Below are 22,420 nucleotides of genomic sequence, written 5' to 3'. Positions count from 1 at the left end.
GTTAGGACAGTAGGGGGTTCTTGGAGACATGTTATACTCTGTATTTGCCTCAAGTATTTGTCAATGGGCAGCAGGTGATAAAGAAATTTAATTTTACCTGCCATTTCCTTGCCTTGTTTCCCCACATCACTACATAGGGGAAGGCGATATTATGGGATCCAGGAAATTGAGTGTAGAAGTTTCTGGAGATTAGGCTATTTGTAAGATTGCCTTTTTCTTATAATTTACTAAGGTATTTGTAAACTGATGGAGATTCATGTCCTGCATGACTGTGATCTCTATCAGTTAACCATTTGTTTCCTTTCCTCTCCTTTGTTCTTGGGCATCCGGGAGTGACTGAGGAATATCACACATATCCCACCTGGGGGGGGGGTGCGGTATGCTAGCTTGTACTTTGCCCTCAGTTTGCCTTATGCTCCCTCATCATTAAGACAGCCCACTTAAGAGCTGGGCTACAGCCTGAGCTGCTCTTTACCCTAAGGGTTCCGGCAAATAGTTCCAGGAGAGTAAAGGCCCCGGCACCAGCCGTGTACACAAGGATGACTCTCACAGCACCTTATCTGCTTCCCTCATTTCTACCAGTCAAGGCAAGGAAGACTAGGTAGACAGGACTGTTATGGCCCATTCATTTATAGCTCTAATAATTCCTGAACACAGTGCTGTGTCTCAGGCAGGGAAAGTCCCAGCTTTCACACCTGCCCCTTGTCAAGTCATGTTGGGTTATTTCACAGTGCTACGGTAGGAAGGAGAAAGCAAGTGCCAGCTCATCTGGGTGGTTTTGATGCTGGGAAAGTCACTGCCCACGTCAAAGATGACCAGGATCCCCTTCAGAAGCCCGGGGACCCACAGTTGACTCTCTCCCCCTCAAAAAAACAAAAAACAAAAAACAAAAAAACCTGATACCTCAATTTCTGCACAGGCTCCTGTAATAGAAGGGACTTTATTTTTTTTAAAGATAATTCATACAGCCATTGATTATACAGAGCAATTTCTCAGTACTTTTGTCTTTCTACTTAAGAAATTGGAAATACACCATGATGAGGATGATAATGCCAAAACAAGATTGCTGGCTCATCACCTAAAGTACAAATACATACTTAAATTGGCTGACACTTTATTGAACACAAAGCAAGATTAAACATCTTTTCCTTCATTGAACACAGCTGAAGCAGGAGTCCAGGGAGAGGAAGACAACACGGCTTTCCTTGTTGCAGAAGGTGTGAGTCCCTGTAGTCCCGTCTTGTTGTGGGAAGACTAACCCATGTTCTGTCGGTTGCCATACCCTCTGGGATGGGTGTCCTTCCAGTCATCCCACTCCCGAGCTCTGTGGAGTGTGTGTTCATCATCTTCTTCCTCCTTTTGTTCCTGATCTTCATGTTCCTGAGCAGTTCTTTTGAGCTCTGCCAGAGTGGAAAAATGGGAAAGCAGGGGTGAGGAACTGAGGGAATGTCAGGAGCCTCGGCTCCACGCTGAACACAGCTGCCCAAAATGAGAACAAGGACTAGTACCTAGCTGCCTACCCCAGGGCCAGCAGAGTCTCGGAGGATACTTCTATTACTTAATCAGTGACATGTTAAATGACAGATAAGAAACGATGCACTGAGTGGTTTTCACAAGAAGGCAAAAACATAACAGTTGAATTCTCAAAATCAGTTCTATATTGGGAAAGAATTCTTGCTGAAAAGGCCAAACACCACCCCTTACACACACACACACACACACACTCCAAAAACACCAACTGCCCAACAGAACCCCAGCAAGCCAAAAACACTAAAGTAAAAAATATTTATGATTTACTGATTTATGGTATGTCTGGAAGGAGGGACTTCAGGTGACTTTTTCTCCTCCATCCAGTTTATTACAGTTCTACAGTTCTGTGTGTGTGTGTGTGTGTGTGTGTGTGCGTGTGTGTGTCAAATTGTAAATCACAGGGCAGTTGAACCTACCAGAAACGAGTATCTGTGCTATTTGACACTTGTTTGGAACAGGGTCTGAAATCCAAAAGGCACACCCAAAAGAAATTAAACCAACTGCTACATCCCTCTTTTGCATTAATTGTGTTTTCTCTTTGCGAGGTAAAGGAGCGTTTCTTGGCTACCCTGACTTCGCCCACGAGAAAGATGCTCATTACTATGATAACAAATGAAATACATGGGAATCTAATCTCTTCCAATCTGATCTATGTTTTTTTTTTTTTTAACACTTTTTATTGTAAAATAAAAGATACTGGAAATCACACAAAAATATATATAACTTTAAGTTTTTATAGGGAGGCTATACCTTTGTAGCCTCCACTTGGGCCAAGAAATAGAGCTTCTGGGGGCACCTGGGTGGCTCAGTCGATTAAGCATCCGACTTCAGCTCAGGTCATGATCTCACAGTTCGTGAGTTGAAGCCCCGCACTGAGCTCTGTGCTGACCGCTCAGAGCCTGGAGCCTGCTTCAGATTCTGTCTCCCTCTCTCTCTGCCCCTCCCCTGCTCATGCTCTCTCTCTCTCAAAAATAAAAACATTTAAAAAAGAAAAGAAATAGAGCTTCTGTACTTATCCCAAAAGCTTCTTCAGGAGCATCTTCCAAATAGGAATGCCCCCTTTCTCCTCCCAAAAGGTAACCACTAAATCAACTTTTATAGTAATAACTTCCTGGAGTTTATTATAGCTTTACTACCCAAGTGTGCATCCCTAGACACCAGAGTTGTCCACTTATACATTTTTGTGCTCAATGATCTTTAGTACAGAGTTGTGAAACTATCAGCGAGAAATGATTTCCTTTACCTCAAAAAGATCCCTTGTGCCCACGTTCTGTTGATTCCCTTTCCTTCCCTCCCCATAGCCCCTGGCCGCCAGCAATCTACTTTCTGTCTCTATAGATGTGCCTATTTTGGAAATTTCACATAAACGGGATCAAACACTATACGGTGTTTGTGTCTGCCTTCTTTTGCTTAAGCGTAATGTTTTTAAGGTTAGTCTTATTTAAACATGTTTTCCGATCAGGGCACCTGGGTGGCTCAGTTAGTTAAGCATCCAACTTTGGCTTGGGTCATGATCTCACAGCTCGTGAGTTCGAGCCCCTCGTCGGGTTCTGTGTTGACAGCTCAGAGCCTGGAGCCTGCTTTGGATTCTGTGTCTCCCTCTCTCTCTGCTCCTCTCCCACTCACACTCTTTCTTTCAAGAATAAAAAATAAAAACATTAAAAAAATATGCAGTCAAAAAAATAAAAATGTTTTGTGATCTTCTTAATCTACAGGCACCAATTCCATCCTTTTCTTTCCTTACAAGTTATCTATTGAAGAAACTGGGGCATCTGACCTGTATAGTTTCCCCAAATCTGGATTTTGCTGTGTACTTGTGCTGCAGTTCAACAGGGTCTTCTGTATTTCTGCACATTGGCAAGTGGATACAGAGGCTTGATCTGACTCAGGGTTGAGCCCTTCCACATGACTCCAGCTGGTGCTGTATTCCCTCATCAGGTGGCGCATAACATCTATAGCTCATGTGTGGTGATGTTAGCAATTGACACTTGATGCCTGGACTCACTGACTTTCTGGAGGTTTCAAAAAGTTGATACTCCTCATTTTAACATTTCTTTTTTATTAACTAGAATGCTTTTATGAAGACAGGCTTCCCCTCATCTCCTATGTAGTTACTCAAGAAAAAAAGACAATGTAAATGCTTCTTTCACTTTGTTTACCACTTGCGAAGGTAATCAATTGGTTCCTTATCATCTTCTGAAATTGAACAATTTCTACTTTAAAATATAATTATGACTCATGGATTTAAATATATATATATATATATATATATATATATATATATATATATATATATTTTTTTTTTTTTTTTAAGTAGGCTTCATGCCCAGTGCGGAACCCAATGTGGGGTCTGAACTCACGACCCTGAGATCATGACCTGAGCTGAGATCAAGAGTTGAATGCTTAACCGACTGAGCCACCCAGGCGCCCCAACATATTTGATGGGTTTTAACCCACTGCAATGATTTCTTACAAAATAAGTAAATAAGCTTTTAATAGAATAGTTTTATATTTACAGAAAAATTTAGAAGATAGTATGGAATTCCTATACATCTGTACCCAATTTCCCCTATGATTAGCATCTTACACTACTTTTTCCCTGAGGTTTTATCTAGTGTCCTTTTTTGGCCCCAGGATCCCATCCAGAGCGCCACATTACATTTAGTCCTCTGTCTCTTTAGTCTCATCTTGGCTGTGACAATTTCTCAGATATTCCTTGTTTTTGAGGACCCGAGCAGTTTTGGTGAGTGCTGATCAGATATTTTGCAGAATGTCCCTCAATTTAGGGGTACCTGATGTTTTTCTCCTAATTAGACTGAGGTTATGGGTTTTGGAAGAGAATATCATAAAGGCTGAAGCACCCTTCTCATCACATCAAATCTAGGCTACACAACCATCAACATGACTTCTCACTGTTGATATTAATTAACCTGGATCATCTGAATAAGACAGCATTTGTAAGGTTCCTAACTGTGAAGTCTCTCAGTCCCCTTCCACACTGTAGTCTTTGGAAGTCACTAAACAGCCCATACTTAAAGGGGAGAGGGAGTTGTGCTCCATGTCTTTGAGACAGGAGTATATACACAAATTATGTAGCACTTTCCTGTCTCTTCTCCATTTATTTATGTCATCATTTATTTCTATTGCTATAGACTTAAGGATATTTATATATTTTTTTGGTAATCCAATACTGTTATTTTCCCGCTCAAATTCTTCCAGTTTTGGCCAGCAAGAGTTCTTTCAGCTGGCCCTTGTGTCCATTAACATACTTAAATTGTTTTGTTTTTTGAGTCCTTCTTCATTTTCTAGTACTAAAAGATTCTTCAGGGTCATCTTGTTTATTCTCTGCCTCAGCCTAGAAGCAGCCATTTCTCTAATGCGCTCTGGTTTAAAAAAATTTTTTTTAACGTTTATTTATTTTTGAGAGACAGAGCATGAACAGGGGAGGGGCAGAGAGAGAGGGAGACACAGAATCTGAAATAGGCTCCAAGCTCTGAGCTGTCAGCACAGAGCCAGACGCGGGGCTCGAACTCACTGACTGTGAGATCATGACCTAAGCCAAAGTCGGACGCCTAACTGACTGAGCCACCCAGGCGCCCTGGGCTCCGGTTTTTTAAAATTAGAGAATGATATTAGAAACCCAAATTTGTGCCCTGGTTGTGCTTGTTGCTACTGACAATTACCCTTTTTGAAGCCAAACTGTCTCTGGCTAGTGGAAACTTTCAAATTGGCTTCTGAGTCCTTTTGATAGGAGCCTAGTTGTCTTTCAAAATGTCTTCCGTGTCTTTTTTTTTAAGGATGTATGTATGTATGTATGTATGCATGCATGTGTGTATGTATTTAGAGGCAGTAGGGAGAAAAGGCAGAGAGGGAGAGAGAGAAATTCCCAAGCAGGCTCCCCACCATCAGCACAGAGCCTGAACTCACGAACTGTGAGATCGCAACTGGAACCGAAATTAAGAGTCAGATACTTAACCGACTGAGCCACCCAGGCGCCCCTCTTCCCTATCTTTCTAACAAGATGCTTCCAGCTCATCTTGTACATTTCCTGCCCCAGACTTGGAATTAGCTATTTCTCTAAGACATCATGGTTTCTTTTAATGAGAATGGTATTTCAAGACCACAAGCTGTATGCGTGTATTTACTTATAAATAAAATTTCTCATGAGCTCCTATTCAGCACTTTATTTCTAACTTAAACTTTTTTGAATTTCATCTGTGTTCTTCCACACTAAAAGTCTTACTTTTCAAAGACAGAAGATGATAGAATTAGACTATCTCATAATTACTCACATTATTTCACACACAGTCTTAGAATGTTGTCACCAATGTAATTGCTGACAACAGTTCATTATTTTTTGCATATGCTTTCCCCAATTCTCCATTAAAAAAAATAGTTGTACTGTATCTACATTATCTGAGCACTGAACATATAAACATTACATACTCTACTGTCTCCCTGTTAACCCCTATTTAGTCTTGGTTCTACAAGTAACTAGTGCTCACCACCAGTACTTAGTTGAGGTCTTTCTCATCATTTTGGCTATCTGAAGCTCATTCTCTAGTAAATTCCTTAGGAAGGGATCCTGGGAACAGTAAGTATTTCCTGAGCTCCTCTATGTTGATAAATGTCTGTACCCTTTATACCTAACAGTTTTACCTGATATAGTGTCCTTGGCTCATATTCTTCCCCTTGAGTATGTTAAACATATGTTACTCCATTTTATTCTGGCATAAAAGCGCTGGTGTCACAAGACTTTAAAATCACAGGCTATTTTTGCTGAAATGTCTAAGGCATTTTTTCCTCTTCTTTAAAGTCTAGTAATTTTATTATGACATGTCTTCTTGTCAGCCTCAGGTACACGGTGTGCTTTATCAAATTGTATCTTTTTTTTTTTTTTACCACCAGGAAAGTTTCCTTAACATTAGTTTTTGGCATTTATTCTTTCTCCTTGCTTTGGTTTTCTTCTGTAGATAATCCTATTACCCATAAGCCAGGTCTTCTCTGCTATCTTTAACACTGGCCACTTTCCCCCAACCCCCAGTCCTATTTATCTTTGTTTTTTATGTAAAACATTTTCTTTTTTACCTTAGTAAGGCATTTGTTCACCCATTCTTGCTTGTTTCTGGTCTAGCTTTTACTTCTGAAATAATTCTTACGTCTCCCAAGTTGTCACCGCATTTCTGTGTTTTATGAATCCTGATTTGTATGGTTCTCCTGTGTCTTATACAGTTTTCCTAATGCCTTCCAACTAATTTTCAAACAGTATATATTTTTTAGCAGTAAAAATATATTAAATGTTTAAAAACAGCATATATTTTAGATTTGTTGTTTTTTTGAGTGTGTCTTTATGGAATGCTTTTGATTCTACCCCCCCCCCCCAACTTTATAATAATTTTGTGTGGGATCTGACCTTGATAATTTTGTGTTCAAATTTTTTACAGCTTTATTGAGACAGATTTCACATACCATAAACCTCAGCCATTTAAAGTGTACAGTTCAGTGGTTTGAGGATATTCAGAGCTGTGCAACCATCACCACCATCTGTTGTTCATTCTTACGTGTAATAAGCTTTCCTGAACTTTCAGAAAGTATGGTTCAGGGTAGCTTTTCTCACTTCACGGAGGCTCCCTTTCTGCTATTTGTATGTACGTTAAAGAGATAAGATGACTCTTGCTTCATTGGAGTTCTTGGCTCCAGTCCTCTCTCCCACTTTCATCTGACCCTTCTCTTTCCTTTTTTTAAAAATTTTTTTTAATGTTTATTTTTGAGAGACAGAGTGTGAGTGGGGGAGGGGAGGGCAGACACACACACACACACACACACACACACACACACACACACACACACACAGAATCTGAAGCAGGCTCCAGGCCCTGAGCTATCAGCACAGAGCCCGACACAGGGCTCAAACTCACAAGCCGTGAGATCATGACCTGAGCTGAAGTTGGATGCTTAACCGACTGAGCCACCCAGGTGCCCCTCTCTTTCCTTCTTTATGGTCCCTGTTCTACTCAGTTTCAATGTTACTGTCAGCAATTTCTCCTTAGTGTGGGACCTTGTCTTGGAAGCAAGATCTGCTGGGTCATTTTCAAGAGTTCATGGAAGATTAGACTTCTCCATATCTTTCGGACCCTCTGGTCCTTTGTATTTACCCAGTTTTTTAATTTTTTTTTTTAAATTTTAGTTTTTTTTTCCTATTTTATTTTATTTTATTTTATTTTTATGAAATTTATTGACAAATTGGTTTCCATACAACACCCAGTGCTCATCCCAAAAGGTGCCCTCCTCAATACCCATCACCCACCCTCCCCTCCCTCCCACCCCCCATCAACCCTCAGTTCTCAGTTTTTAACAGTCTCTTATGCTTTGGCTGTCTCCCACTCTAACCTCTTTTTTTTTTTTCCTTCCCCTCCTCCATGGGTTTCTGTTGAGTTTCTCAGGATCCACATAAGAGTGAAACCATATGGTATCTTTCTCTGTATGGCTTATTTCTACCCAGTTTTTGTTGGAGTGAAAAACCCCTCCCATTTCAACTGCTGTCCTTAAACTGGACTGCCACATGCTTAGTGAGTACTTGTTTGCTGTTTGGGGATTCTGCTGTTTGTCAGCTCTTTCAGATGATCTGTCAATGCTTCCTGCTTTCTCCTACACAGATGCCAATCACATGCTCATCTTGTGGTTATGAGTGACTCGCCCTTACTGTTTTTCTTGTGAAGTTCATGGGGATGTGCTGTCGCCTGGCTTATTGAAAATGTTGCTCATGAGGTTTTTTTGGTGTGTTATTATTGAAACATACATGTACACATAGACACAAACATAGCATTGCCCAAAAAATTTTCACATCTGAACACATCCATGTAATCGGTACTCAGATTAGATGCAAACACTAACTCCACAGAAGTCCCCCTTAGGTCCAATTCCACTCATGATCCCCCACTAAGGGTAAACATTATGCTGGCCTTTGACCAGCATATACAAGTTTCACCTGCCTGTGTACTTTATATGAATGGAATCCTATAGTATATCCTGTTTTGTGTCCGGCTTGTCTCACTCATAATTACATTTGCAAAATTCTGCCATATTTGCCACTGATACCTCAAAAACTAGAGTTAGTTTAACTTTTGCTAAACAATATTTTGTTATGTCAACACACCAGAATTTCTTTATCCATTCTATTATGTAAAGTCATTTGAGAAGTATCCAGCTTGGGGTATCACAAATAATGCTGCTCTGAACATTCTTGCACAAGCCTTTTGTGGACATACAGTCTCATTACTCTCAGGTATGTACCTATGAGCAAAACCGCCAGGCCATGAGGGTACACATACGGGCGACCTTTGTGCATCACCACCACCACCTCTAGATTCTCCATGTCTTTATTTTTTCTTTTCTTCTATTTACTTTGGGTTTCTTTTGTTCTTGTTTTTCCCAACTTCTTAATGTAGAACCATAAGTGATTAATTTTATCTTTCTCTTTTTCCTAACAGAAGCACTAAAAGTCCTACATTTCCCAGTCAGCACTGCTTTAGTTGTATGCCACAAATTGTAATGTATTTTCATTGTTACTCAGTTAAAAATATTTTCTCACTTTCTTTGTGATTTCTTTTTTGACCCATGAGTTATGTAGAAGCATGCTTTTTAATTTAAAAATATTTGGAGGGGTAGGGGCACCTGGGTGGTCTCAGTCAGCTGAGCTGACTTCGGCTCAGGTCATGATCTCAGTTTGTGAGTTCGAGCTCCACTTTGGGCTCTGTGCTGACAGCTCAGAGCCTGGAGCCTGCATCACATTGTGTCTCCCTCTCTCTCTGCCTCTCCCCCACTCATGCTCTGTTTCTCTCTCAAAAATAAACATTAAAAAAAATTAAAAAAAAGTATTTGGAGGGGCGCCAGGGTGACTCAGTCGGTTAAGCATCCAACTTCAGCTCAGGTCATTATCTCACACACAGTTCGTGAGTTTGAGCCCCGTGTTGGGCTCTGTGCTGACAGCTCAGAGCCTGGAACCTACTTTGGATTCTGTGTCTCCCTGTCTCTCTCTGCCCCTCCCCTGCTCATGCTGTCTGTCTGTCTGTCTCTCTCAAAAATGAATAAATATTAAAAAAAAAATATTTGGAGCGTGCCTGGGTGGCTCAGTCTGTTAAGTGTCTGACTTTGGCTCAGGTCATGATCTCGTAGTTTGTGGGTTTGAGCCCCACACCAGGCTCTCTGCTGTCAGCACAGAGTCCACTTTGGATCCTCTGTCCCCCCTCTCTGCCCCTCCCACATCGTGTTCACTTTCTCAAAAATAAAATAAGCATTAAAAAAAAAACCTATATTCTTGGGAATGCAAATTGGTGCAGCCACTCTGGAAAACAGTATGGAGGTTCCTCAAAAAATTAAAAACAGAACTACCCCACGACCCAGCAATTGCACTACTAGGTATTTATCCAAGGGATACAGGTGTGTGGATTCAAAGGGGCACATGCACCCTGATGTTTATAGCAGCGCTATTGACAATAGCCAAAATATGGAATGAGCCCAAATGTCCATCAATGGATGAATGGATAAAGATGTGGTATATATAATATAATATAATATAATATAATGGAATACTACTCAGCAATCAAAAAGAATGAAATCTTGCCATTTGCAACTACGTGGATGGAACTAGAGAGTATCATACTAAGTGAAATTAGTCATAGAAAGACAAATATATGACTTCACTCATATGAGGAATTTAAGATACAAAACAGATGAACATAAGGGAAGCAAAAATAATATAAAAACATTACTTTTTGTTTATATATATACAAATATATATAAGATATATATAAGATCTTAAGATATATATACACATTAAATATAGATTTATATTTTATAATTTATATATATTAAATATAAAGAAACAGAGAGTTGCTGAAGGAGTTGTGGGAGGGGGGATGGGCTAAATGGGTAAGGGGCATTAAGGAATCCACTCCTGAAATCATTGTTGCACTATATGCTAACTAACTTGGATGTAAATTAAGAAAAAAAAACAACTATAGTCTAAAAATATTTGAAGACTTCCTAGGTATATTGTTATTGATAATTCCATTGTGTCAGAGAACATATTTAGTGTGATTTCAATCCTTAAAACATTGAGACTTATTTGATGGCCCAGAATATCATCTCTTGGTGAATGTACCATGTGCATTTGAAAAATGGTGTATTTTGCAATTGTTGGATTTATTGTTCTGTAAATATAAAACAGGTTAAGGTGGCTGCTAGTGTTGTCCAGATCATCTACATCCTTACTGATTTTCTGTCTAGTAATTCTTTCAATTAGTTACAGAGAAGTATTAAAATCTCCAACTATGAGTGTAGATTTGTCTATTTCTCCATTTTGGTCTGACAATTTTTAATTCTTGTAATTTAAAGCCTGTTATTAGACATGAAGATGTTTATTACTGCTAGATCTTCCTGATAAATTTCCCCTTTTATTGGTATGAAATGTTCTTGTTTACATCCAGTAACACCTTTTGTCTTGAAGTCTACTTTATCTGACTTTACTGTAGCTACTACAGCTTTCTTATGCTTACTGTCAGCATGGTATATTCTTTTTCATCTTTTCACTTTTAACCAATCTGTGCCTTTACATTTAAAATGCATCTCTTGGGGTGCCTGGGTGGCTCAGTCAGTTAAGCGGCCGACTTTGGCTCAGGTCATGATCTCACAGTCCGTGAGTTCGAGCCCCACGTCGGGCTCTGTGCTGACAGCTCAGAGCCTGGAGCCTGTTTCAGATTCTGTGTCTCCCTCTTTCTCTGACCCTCCCCTCTTCATGCTCTCTCTCTCTCTCTCTCTGTCTCAAAAATAAATAAATGTTAAAAAAAATCAAAAAAAATTCATCTCTTGAGGTGCCTGGGTGGCTCAGTTGGTTGACTGTCTGACTCTTGATTTCGGCTCAGGTCATGATCTGATGATCTGTGATCTCACGAACTGTGAGACCAAGCCCTGTGTCGGGCTCTGTGCTGACAGTGCAGAGCCTGCTTGGGATTCTCTGTCTCCCTCTCTCTTTACCCCTCCCCCACATGTGCTCACTCTTCCTCTCTCAAAATAAATAAACATTTAATAAAATCAAATGCATCTCTTGTAGACAGCATGTGGCTGAATCTGAAATCAATTTCTGATTTCTAATTTGGAGGTTTATTCCATTTAAAGTAAGACTAATTACTGATATTACTGGAATGGGATCTATTATTCTGCTATTGGTTTTCTGTTCACCGCATCTATTTTTCTTGTTTGTTTCTCTATTTGTTCTTTTCTGCTTTCTTCTCTTTTAATTTCTCCACTGACTTTATAGCTTTGTCTATCTGCATTATTTTTAAAAACAAACAATACACAGTGTTGCCATATACTTCCTGCCCCCACAGAGGCATAGCTTCCCCCACTATCAGCATCTTGCACCAGAGTAAAATACTTGTTACAATCAGCAAATCTACACAGACACATCAGTATCATCCAAAGTCCATAATTTATGTTAGAGTTCATTCTTGGTGTTGTACCTTCTGTGGGTTTGGAAAAATGTATACAATGACATGTATCCACTAGTATACATGCAATAGTTTCACTGCCCTAAAAATCCTCTGTGCTCCACCTGTTCATCCTTCCTCCTCTAACTCCTGGCAACCACTGATCCTTTTACTGTCTCTCCAGTTTTGTCTTTTCCAGAAAGTCATATAGTTGGAATTGGATTAGCATGTAGCCTTTTCAGACCAGCTTCTTTCACTTAGTAATATGTTATTTAAGGTTTTTCCAAGTCTTTCTATGGCTTGATAAGCTCATTTTTTTTTTGTAGCAATGAATACTATTCTATTGTCTGGATGTACCACACTTTATCCTTTCAAGCTACTGAGGACATCTTGGTTGCTTCCAAGTTTGGCAATTATGAATAAAGCTGCCATAACCACTTGTGTGCAGGGTTTTATGTAGACCTAAATTTTCAACTCATTTGGGTAAATACCAAGGAGCAGGATTGCTGGAATGTCTGGTAAGAGCATGTTTAAGTTTTGTAAGAAATGGTCTTCCCAGGTGGCTGTACCCCTTGGCATCCTCATCAGTAGTGAATAAGTCCCCATTGTTCCATACCCATGTCAGCTTTTGGTGTTGTCAGTGTTTTGGATTTTGGCCATTCTTCTAGGGGTGTAGTGGTATCACTGTTGTTTTAATTTGCAATGCCCTAATGACATATGATGTTGAGCTTTTCGTATACTTATTTGTCCTCTGTAGATCTTCTCTGGTGAGGTGTCTATTCAGGTCTTCTGCCTATTTTTTAATTGGGTATTTGTTTCCTTATTGTTGAGTTTTAAGAATTCTTTGTATGTTTTGGAGAAGAGTCTTTTATCCGATTTGTCTTTTGCAAATATTTTCTGCCAGTCTGTGTCTTGTCTTCTCATTCTCTTGATCCATTATTTTTTAAGTGGTTGCTCTAGGTAATACAATATTCCTTCCTAACTTCCCAGTGTACTTGGAGTTAATACTGAACCATGTCAGAGACAGCCTCAAAGATGGACTCTATCTGTCTCAGCCTTCTGGTATTCACGCTTTTCTGTAGTCCCCTCCCATACTATGTGACCCACAGAACATGGCAGAAGTCATGGTATGTCACTTCCAATGTTAGGTTATATAAGATACTGAGGCTGGTCATATAAGTTATATATGATACTGAGGATCAGTTATATAAGATATATATATCATATATATATATATATATATATATTATATATATATATCATATATATATATATCATATATATATATATATATATCTTATATATATATATGAGCTCAGTTATATAAGATACTGAGGATACTCTGTCCTGGTCATTCTCACTCAGATCATTTGCTTTGGGGAAAGGAAGCTCTTAGCTGTGAGCAACCTCAGAGAACCACAAGGGGAGGCCCCCTGCCAATAGCCACATGAATGATGAGTCCATGAGTGGGAAGCAGATCCTCCAGCCTCAGTCAAGCTTTCAGAAGACTGTATAGCTTACATATCAGCTGACACCCTGACTGCAACCTCAAGAGATCCTAAGTCAGTCACCCAGTAAAGTTGATCCTGGATTCCTCACCCTCAGAAAATATGTGAGACAATAAATGTTTATTATTTTAAGTTGCTACATTTTGCAGTAACCTGTTACACAGCAATAGATAATATGTACCACTTCACATAAAACAGAAGAATCTCACAAAACAAGATCCCATTTACTCTGTTCTTTTTGCTATAGCCATCATATGTATTCCATCTACATACATTATAATCCCCACAGGACACTATTATAATTTTTGCCTTAAGGAAGCCTTTTTTCAAAAAGCCCTTTCAAAAAGTTGGGAGGGAGATAGTCCTTTGTATTTACCCACATAATTACCATTTCTGCTGCACCTTATCCTTGAATATCCAAGTTTCCATCTGGTATCATTCCCTTTAGCCTAAAGAACTTCCTTCAGAATTTCTCATAATGCCAGTTTCCTGGTGAAGAATTCCTTCAGCCTTATCTGAAAATGCCTTAATTATGCCTTCATTTTGATGTATATTTTCACTGGGTATAAAATTCTGGAGTGACAGGTCTTCCTCTTCCCCCAAAACTTTACAGATGTTGCTCCACTGTCTCTGGCTCCCACTGCTTCTAATGGGAAGTCAGAAACAACTCCTACTGTTGTTCTTCTAAATGTAATGTGTACTTTATCCCTGGCTGCTTTCAAGATTTTCTCTTTTCCTTTGGTTTTCAGCCATTTGACAATGATGTGCCTATGTGTGGCTTTCTTTGTATTTAACTTGCTTGGGGCTTGATACAATTTCTGAATCTGTAAATTTGTGTTTCATTGATTTAGGGAACATTTCAGCCATCATTTCTTCAAAAAAATTTTTTCCTGGCCCCTTCTGTGTCTCTCTCCTTTCCTAATGGTATTTCAACTGTACATATCGTGGACCTTTTAACCTTGTTCCACAGGTCACAGAGGCTCTGTTCACCTTTTTTTTTTTTTTCCAATTTGTTGTTTGTCAGACTAATTGGAATTAATCTATTGTCAAATTCACTGACACTTTCTTCTGTCACTGCCAATTTGCTATTATTAAGCTTATCCAATGTTTGTAAACTTCAGATACTGTATTTTTCAGTTTCAGAATTTGTGTATAGTTCGCACTTCTCCACTGAGAGTTCTTTCCTTTCTTTTCTTTTTTTTGAGCATGAAAATAAAATCTTTATTTTTAGTTATTACTCACCAATAACAGAAAGTTAGGTTCACAGTTTTAGCTCCTGACACAAAGTGAACTAGGAGGCAAATCTACATCCATTGGATACAACTAAATGGACCAACTTTTTAAAGTTCAGGCTATCTTGAAAGCTTGCAACACACCAGATATCACTGTATTCTCTAGGGACAGAATGTCAGCAATGGCTGACACAAAGTAGAACTTGTGAAGTGTTTTTGATTGGAAGTGTTTCTATATGTTGCTAAAAATTGAGAGGTTTATCAACATGTTACATGTCCAGGAACAAGTTAGGATACTTGAAAATCCAACCACAATGATTTAGGAGCATGTATGTTGTAATCTCAAGAGGGTTCAAGAGTCCATATGGGCTACATTAATACTTGTCTCTGGGTAGCAGGTACTGTTTGTAAATACAAAGTTAGTGGATAATAGATATTATCTACTAAGACTTCTTATCTTCTCACTTATTACAAGCATATTTTCCCCTGTTCTTGAACATGTAAATAAGCTGCTTTAAAGTCCCTGTCTGCTAATTTCAGCATCTGTGTCATCTGGGGTTTGTCTCCACTGATTGCTTTTCCTCTTGAGCAGAAGTCCCATTTTCCTGTTTCTCTCTATGTATAATAGTTTGGAATTAAATCCCAGACTTTGTGAATGGTATGTTGTAGAGATTCTGAGTTCTGTTTCATTTTAGCAGGCACTTCATTTGTCTAGAACCAAAATTCCAAATTCTATTTCCTCTGCACTGGGCAGCAGCTGAATCCTCCATTGTTACTTTAGGCTTATCTAGAGCGCTTGGAATCTATCCTGGGCACACATAGCTTAGGTGTCAGCCTGAGATTTGGGCAAGGTTTATACAGAGAATCAGGGCTCCTCCTCTGAGGTTCTCTCCTTTATGAGATATCATCTCATTTTTCAGTTGCTATGGTCACCTTGAAGTCATTTCTCTCATTCCTCAACCAGTAAGGCTGTAAGTTTCTATCCAAGTTTCACCTACCCCCACATCACAGTAACTGCAGACTGCCAGTGGGTGAGAAGATGTAAGAAACAGGAAACCCTTTCAAATGACTTCTCTTCTCTTCTCTTCTCTTCTCTTCTCTTCTCTTCTCTTCTCTTCTCTGTGCTATAGTGGAAATAGCACTGGAACTGGGGGTTTTAAGACCTGAATTCAAATCCTAGCCTGGCCACTTTCTAGCTATGTTGCATTTGGGTACGTCAGTTCTCAGACACCATTTCCTCATCCTAAAACGGGGATAAGGATGTTTGCTTCATAGCGTTGTTAAGAGGATCAAATGATATAAGAAACAGGCTCAGAGGGGCTAGGTGATGTCCTATCTATTAAGTAGCAGGAGTAATTGGTTACCCCAGGTTTGTCCACACTTTTTCTAATATACCATGTTGCTTCCATCTTTATAGGGACACCCGTCTCCACCTCTCCCTTCCAAAGATGACTCCAAGTATGTACTGTGATCTAATTACCGAGTTGGACACCAAGAATACAGTAAGTCAAACTCCCTGTCTTCAAGAAATTCCAAGTACCATTCCCTTCTTCTAAGTGTTGACTACTCTCCAGTCTATGTCTGCTTTTGGTCACTCTCTAGTTCCTTTAGGTAGAGGTTTTATTTCCTTCAGTTTGTAATTATTATCTGTGGGAGGGATTGGCCTGATACAACCTACTCTGCCATTACCAGAGGTGCAAATGCAGTCCATGGATTTTTGGTTTTGCTATCTAGAGCTCAGTCTGTTTTTATGCCATGACATCTGGAAAGATTCCAGAATCATACAGCTGCTCCCTACATCTTTCCCAAATCATCTGCTATTTATCTTAATAATAAATAACATAAAATATTGCCTAGAATCTCTGTTCAGATTCCTTCTGCTCCTAAAGGGCAATAATACTTGGTCTGAATTTAACTGCTAGGGAGTAAGGGACCAATAATAGTATAACTGCTTTCCTCCTACCCCTTCATACCTGGTGTTGTCACGGCTATGCCCTGATCTGGTAATGCTCCATATTTCCGATGCTGATCATACCAGTCATTCACTGTCATAGATGCCAGGCTTGGATAACCAGCTCCAAATACTCTGCAAGAATCACACCACATTTAGAAAACTAAACACGCACAGCACTACTAAAAAGCCTCTTCTCTTTAGTGACAAAGGCTGCGTTTATTTCATCCTGGCTCCCCTGCCCAGCTATCTTCTGAGGAGCTATGTAAACTGGAGGATATGTAACAAGAAGCATCCAGGAAGGGGCATTATAGTCAAGAGCTTTCACGAGAAGATAAATAGCTCAGGATCATCACTCAGAAAGCAATCCCAGAGGCCAGTGTCCACAAAGCAGATGCTTTGTATTTATAGTTGGTGGGTCTGCACAGTACACAGAGGAAAGGAGACTTTCCTGCCACCCAATGGAAGAGTGTCTTCTTTCAAGAACTCAGAATTAAATCCGAAACAGGCCAATATGTCCTTTTGAAAACTGTAGCTGAAGGCAATGGGAAACAATTGAAGTGTACAATTCTCCACCAGATTCCTTTCCTTTGTTTTATTTTTGTTAGTTTTCTTTTGAGCCTACTTTTAAGCTTGAGTTTGAGTGATATGTCTGATGAAGACAGACATATAGAAAATATTAGAGGTAACATCGTATTGATGAAAGAACAGCCACCACAGATGAGGACATGGTCTTTTAACATGCACTGTAATTGAACCATAAAAGCAGGGTGCCTAAAGGCAACCCACTTTTTAGTACTACCTACTTTGCTTGGGTCATGTTCCGAGTGAGAATGAAGGGTTTCATTGGAGGCCTGTCCTGACGAGGTGAGTAAGAAGTTGGTACCTGGAAAGGAAATTCATTATCAGAAACACATTTGCCATTCTGCTTACCCCATGATACAGGCTCTTAAGGCTTCAGGTGCCTGAAAAGCCGTGGATTCAAACGTTGCCCACTCCCTATTTATCAGTCTCTAAGATACAACAGAATACTAATGGTGGAGGCTGTTTAGCTCCCCTGAGTACCTTGCTGAAAAGGGAGGAAAAGAAAGTTCTCCCAGAAATCATCTCGCCAAAAGTAAAAAATCATTTGTCTTTAAAATATTCCCCTCTAGGGTGGCCCGCTGGCCAAGCAGAGGCCCCGAGTCTGGCTTGCAAAGCAGAGGGGCCGGACGGAGTGTGTTCTGACAGCAAGCGGGACTTAACATCTGGGAGGCTATAAGCTAACAGCTCTGCTCAGAGAATGGGAGGTCTGGAGGACAATGGGAGGGAGAGTTGTTGAGCCCGGACGACAGAGTGCAGCTTGGCGGGGAACAAAGGCTCTCGCCAGCGCCATCTCCCTCGCCCATCCCCCAGCCAAAATCCCAAAGGGAACCAGCTCCTGCCAGGGAACTTGCTCCATCCTTGCAAATACCCAACGCTGTGCTTCTGCGGAGCCACCCCTCCGGCGGCGGCGGGTCTGACTCCCTCCCGCTGCCACAGGCCCCTCCTGAAGTGGATCACCTAAGGACAAGCGAGCTAAGCCTGCCACTCCTGCCCCCGTGCACCTGGCCTATCCACCCCAGCTAATACGCCAGATCCCCAGCACCACAAGCCTGGCAGTGTGCAAGTACCCCAGACGGGCCACGCCACCCCACAGTGAATCCCCCCCCTAGGAGAGGGGAAGAGAAGGCACACACCAGTCTGACTGTGGCCCCAGCGGTGGGCTGGGGGCAGACATCAGGTCTGACTGTGGCCCTGCCCACCAACGCAAGTTATTCAAGACAGCACAGGGGAAGTGCCGTGAAGTTCCGCACCACTCCAGGGACTATCCAAAATGACGAAACAGAAGAATTCCCCTCAGAAAAACGTCCAGGAAATAACAACAGCTAACGAACTGATCAAAAACGATTTAAACAATATAACAGAAAGTGAATTTAGAATAATAGTCAAAAATTAATCGCTGGGCTTGAAAACAGTATAAAGGACAGCAGAGAATCTATTGCTACAGAGATCAAAGGACTAAGGAACAGCCAGGAGGAGCTAAAAAAAATGCTATTAATGAGCTGCAAAATAAAATGGACACAACCACAGCTCGGATTGAAGAGGCAGAGGAGAGAATAGGTGAACTGGAAGATAAAATTATGGAAAAAGAGGAAGCTGAGAAAAAGAGAGATAAAAAAAATCCAGGAGTATGAGGGGAAAATTAGAGAACTAAGTGATACACTAAAAAGAAATAATATACGCATAATTGGTATCCCAGAGGAGGAAGAGAGAGGGAAAGGTGCTGAAGGGGTACTTGAAGAAATAATAGCTGAGAACTTCCCTGAACTGGGGAAGGAAAAAGGCATTGAAATCCAAAAGGCACAGAGAACTCCCTTCAGACGTAACTTGAATCGATCTTCTGCACGACATATCATGGTGAAACTGGCCAAATACAAGGATAAAGAGAAAATTCTGAAAGCAGCAAGGGATAAACGTGCTCTAACATATAAAGGGAGACCGATAAGACTAGTGACGGATCTATCCACTGAAACTTGGCAGGCCAGAAAGGAATGGCAGGAAATCTTCAATGTGATGAACAGAAAAAAAAATATGCAGCTGAGAATCCTTTATCCAGCAAGTCTGTCATTTAGAATAGAAGGAGAGATAAAGGTCTTCCCAAATAAACAAAAACTAAAGGAATTCATCACCACTAAACCAGCCCTACAAGAGATCCTAAGGGGGATCCTGTGAGACAAAGTACCAGAGACATCGCTACAAGCATGAAACCTACGGACATCACAATGACTCTAAACCCATATCTTTCTATAATAACACTGAATGCAAATGGACTAAATGTGCCAACCAAAAGACATAGGGTATCAGAATGGATAAAAAAACAAGACCCATCTATTTGCTGTCTACAAGAGACTCATTTTAGACCTGAGGACACCTTCAGATTGAGAGTGAGGGGATGGAGAACTATTTATCATGCCACTGGAAGTCAAAAGAAAGCTGGAGTAGCCATACTTATATCAGACAAACTGGACTTTAAATTAAAGGCTGTCGGGGCGCCTGGGTGGCTCAGTCGGTTGGGCGTCCAACTTCGGCTCAGGTCACGATCTCACAGACCGTGAGTTCGAGCCCCGCATCAGGCTCTGGGCTGATGGCTCAGAGTCTGGAGCCTGCTTCCGGTTCTGTGTCTCCCTCTCTGTCTGCCCTTCCCCCGTTCATGCTCTGTCTCTCTCTGTCTCAAAAATAAACGTAAAATTAATTAATTAATTAAAGGCTGTAACAAGAGATGAAGAAGGGCATTATATAATAATCACAGGGTCTATCCATCAGGAAGAGCTAACAATTATAAATGTCTATGCGCTGAATACAGGAGCCCCAAATATATAAAACAATTACTCACAAACATAAGCAACCTTATTGATAAGAATGTGGTCATTGCAGGGGACTTTAACACTCCACTTACAGAAATGTATAGATCATCTAGACACACGGTCAATAAAGAAACAAGGGCCCTGAATGATACATTGGATCACATGGACTTGACAGATCTATTTAGAACTCTGCATCCCAAAGCAACAGAATATACTTTCTTCTCGAGTGCACATGGAACATTCTCCAACATAGATCATATACTGGGTCACAAAACAGCCCTTCATAAGTTTACAAGAATTGAAATCATACCATGCATACTTCCAGACCACAATGCTATGAAGCTTGAAATCAACCACAGGAAAAAGTCTGGAAAACCTCCAAAAGCATGGAGGTTAAAGAACACCCTACTAACGAATGAGTGGGTCAACCAGGCAATTAGAGAAGAAATTAAAAAATATATGGAAACAAACGAAAATGAAAACACCACAATCCAAACGCTTTGGGATGCAGCAAAGGCAGTCCTGAGAGGAAAATACATTGCAATCCAGGCCTATCTCAAGAAACAAGAAAAATCCCAAATACAAAATCTAACAGCACACCTAAAGGAACTAGAAGCAGAACAGCAAAGGCAGCCTAAACCCAGCAGAAGAAGAGAAATAATAAAGATCAGAGCAAAAATAAACAATATAGAATCTAAAAAAACTAGAGCAGATCAACGAAACCAAGAGTTGGTTTTTTGAAAAAATAAACAAAATTGATAAACCTCTAGCCAGGCTTCTCAAAAAGAAAAGGGAGAGGACCCAAATAGATAAAATCATGAATGAAAATGGAATTATTACAACCAATCCCTCAGAGATACAAGCAATTATCAGGGAATACTATGAAAAATTATATGCCAACAAACTGGACAACCTGGAAGAAATGGACAGATTCCTAAACACCCACACCTTCCAAAACTCAATCAGGAGGAAATAGAAAGCTTGAACAGACCCATAACCAGCGAAGAAACTGAATCAGTCATCAAAAATCTCCCAACAAATAAGAGTCCAGGACCAGATGGCTTCCCAGGGGAGTTCTACCAGACGTTTAAAGCAGAGATAATACCTATCCTTCTCAAGCTATTCCAAGAAATAGAAAGGGAAGGAAAACTTCCAGACTCATTCTATGAAGCCAGTATTACTTTGATTCCTAAACCAGACAGAGACCCAGTAAAAAAAAGAGAACTACAGGCCAATATCCCTGATGAATATGGATGCAAAAATTCTCAATAAGGTACTAGCAAATCGAATTCAACGGCATATAAAAAGAATTATTCACCATGATCAAGTGGGATTCATTCCTGGGCTGCAGGGCTGGTTCAACATTCGCAAATCAATCAACGTGATACATCACATTAACAAAAAAAAAGATAAGAACCATATGATCCTGTCAATCGATGCAGAAAAGGCCTTTGACAAAGTTCAGCAACCTTTCTTAATAAAAACCCTCGAGTAAGTCGGGATAGAAGGAACATACTTAAAGATCATAAAAGCCATTTATGAAAAGCCCACAGCTAACATCATCCTCAACGGGGAAAAACTGAGAGCTTTTTCCCTGAGATCAGGAACACGACAAGGATGCCCACTCTCACCGCTGCTGTTTAACATAGTGCTGGAAGTTCTAGCATCAGCAATCAGACAACAAAAGGAAATCAAAGGCATCAAAATTGGCAAAGATGAAGTCAAGCTTTCGCTTTTTGCAGATGACATGATATTATACATGGAAAATCCGATAGACTCCACCAGAAGTCTGCTAGAACTGATACATGCATTCAGCAAAGTTGCAGGATACAAAATCAATGTACAGATCAGTTGCATTCTTATACACTAACAATGAAGCAACAGAAAGACAAATAAAGAAACTGATCCCATTCACAACTGCACCAAGAAGCATAAAATACCTAGGAATAAATCTAACCAAAGATGTAAAGGATCTGTATGCTGAAAACTATAGAAAGCTTATGAAGGAAATTGAAGAAGATTTAAAGAAATGGAAAAACATTCCCTGCTCATGGATTGGAAGAATAAATATTGTCAAAATGTCAATACTACCCAAAGCTATCTACAAATTCAATGCAATCCCAAGCAAAATTGCACCAGCATTCTTCTCGAAACTAGAACAAGCAATCCTAAAATTCATATGGAACCACAAAAGTCCCCGAATAGCCAAAGTAATTTTGAAGAAGAAGACCAAAGCAGGAGGCATCACAATCCCAGACTTTAGCCTCTACTACAAAGCTGTCATCATCAAGACAGCATGGTATTGGCACAAAAACAGACACATAGA

General features: G+C 40.1%; 1 protein-coding gene across 1 annotated transcript in view; it reads right to left on the bottom strand.

Annotated features, from left to right (window-relative positions):
- Positions 1–908: 908 nt before the first annotated feature.
- IGBP1 (immunoglobulin binding protein 1) overlaps positions 909–22,420 on the bottom strand; it is a 33,935-nt gene continuing 12,423 nt past the window's right edge. Inside the window, exons 4-6 of the mRNA XM_047844443.1 lie at positions 17,515–17,594; positions 16,731–16,843; positions 909–1,400 (exon numbers count right to left, since the gene is read on the bottom strand). Of these exons, the coding sequence (XP_047700399.1) occupies positions 1,255–1,400; positions 16,731–16,843; positions 17,515–17,594 (339 nt within the window). The 3' untranslated portion in view covers positions 909–1,254. The remainder of the gene's footprint in view (positions 1,401–16,730; positions 16,844–17,514; positions 17,595–22,420) is intronic.

This window comes from Prionailurus viverrinus, chromosome X (assembly GCF_022837055.1).
Source record: "Prionailurus viverrinus isolate Anna chromosome X, UM_Priviv_1.0, whole genome shotgun sequence".
In the NCBI taxonomy this organism is placed as follows: domain Eukaryota; kingdom Metazoa; phylum Chordata; class Mammalia; order Carnivora; family Felidae; genus Prionailurus; species Prionailurus viverrinus.
The sequence above is the reverse complement of the archived record's forward strand: the minus strand, read 5'-3'. Positions and strand labels throughout refer to the sequence as shown.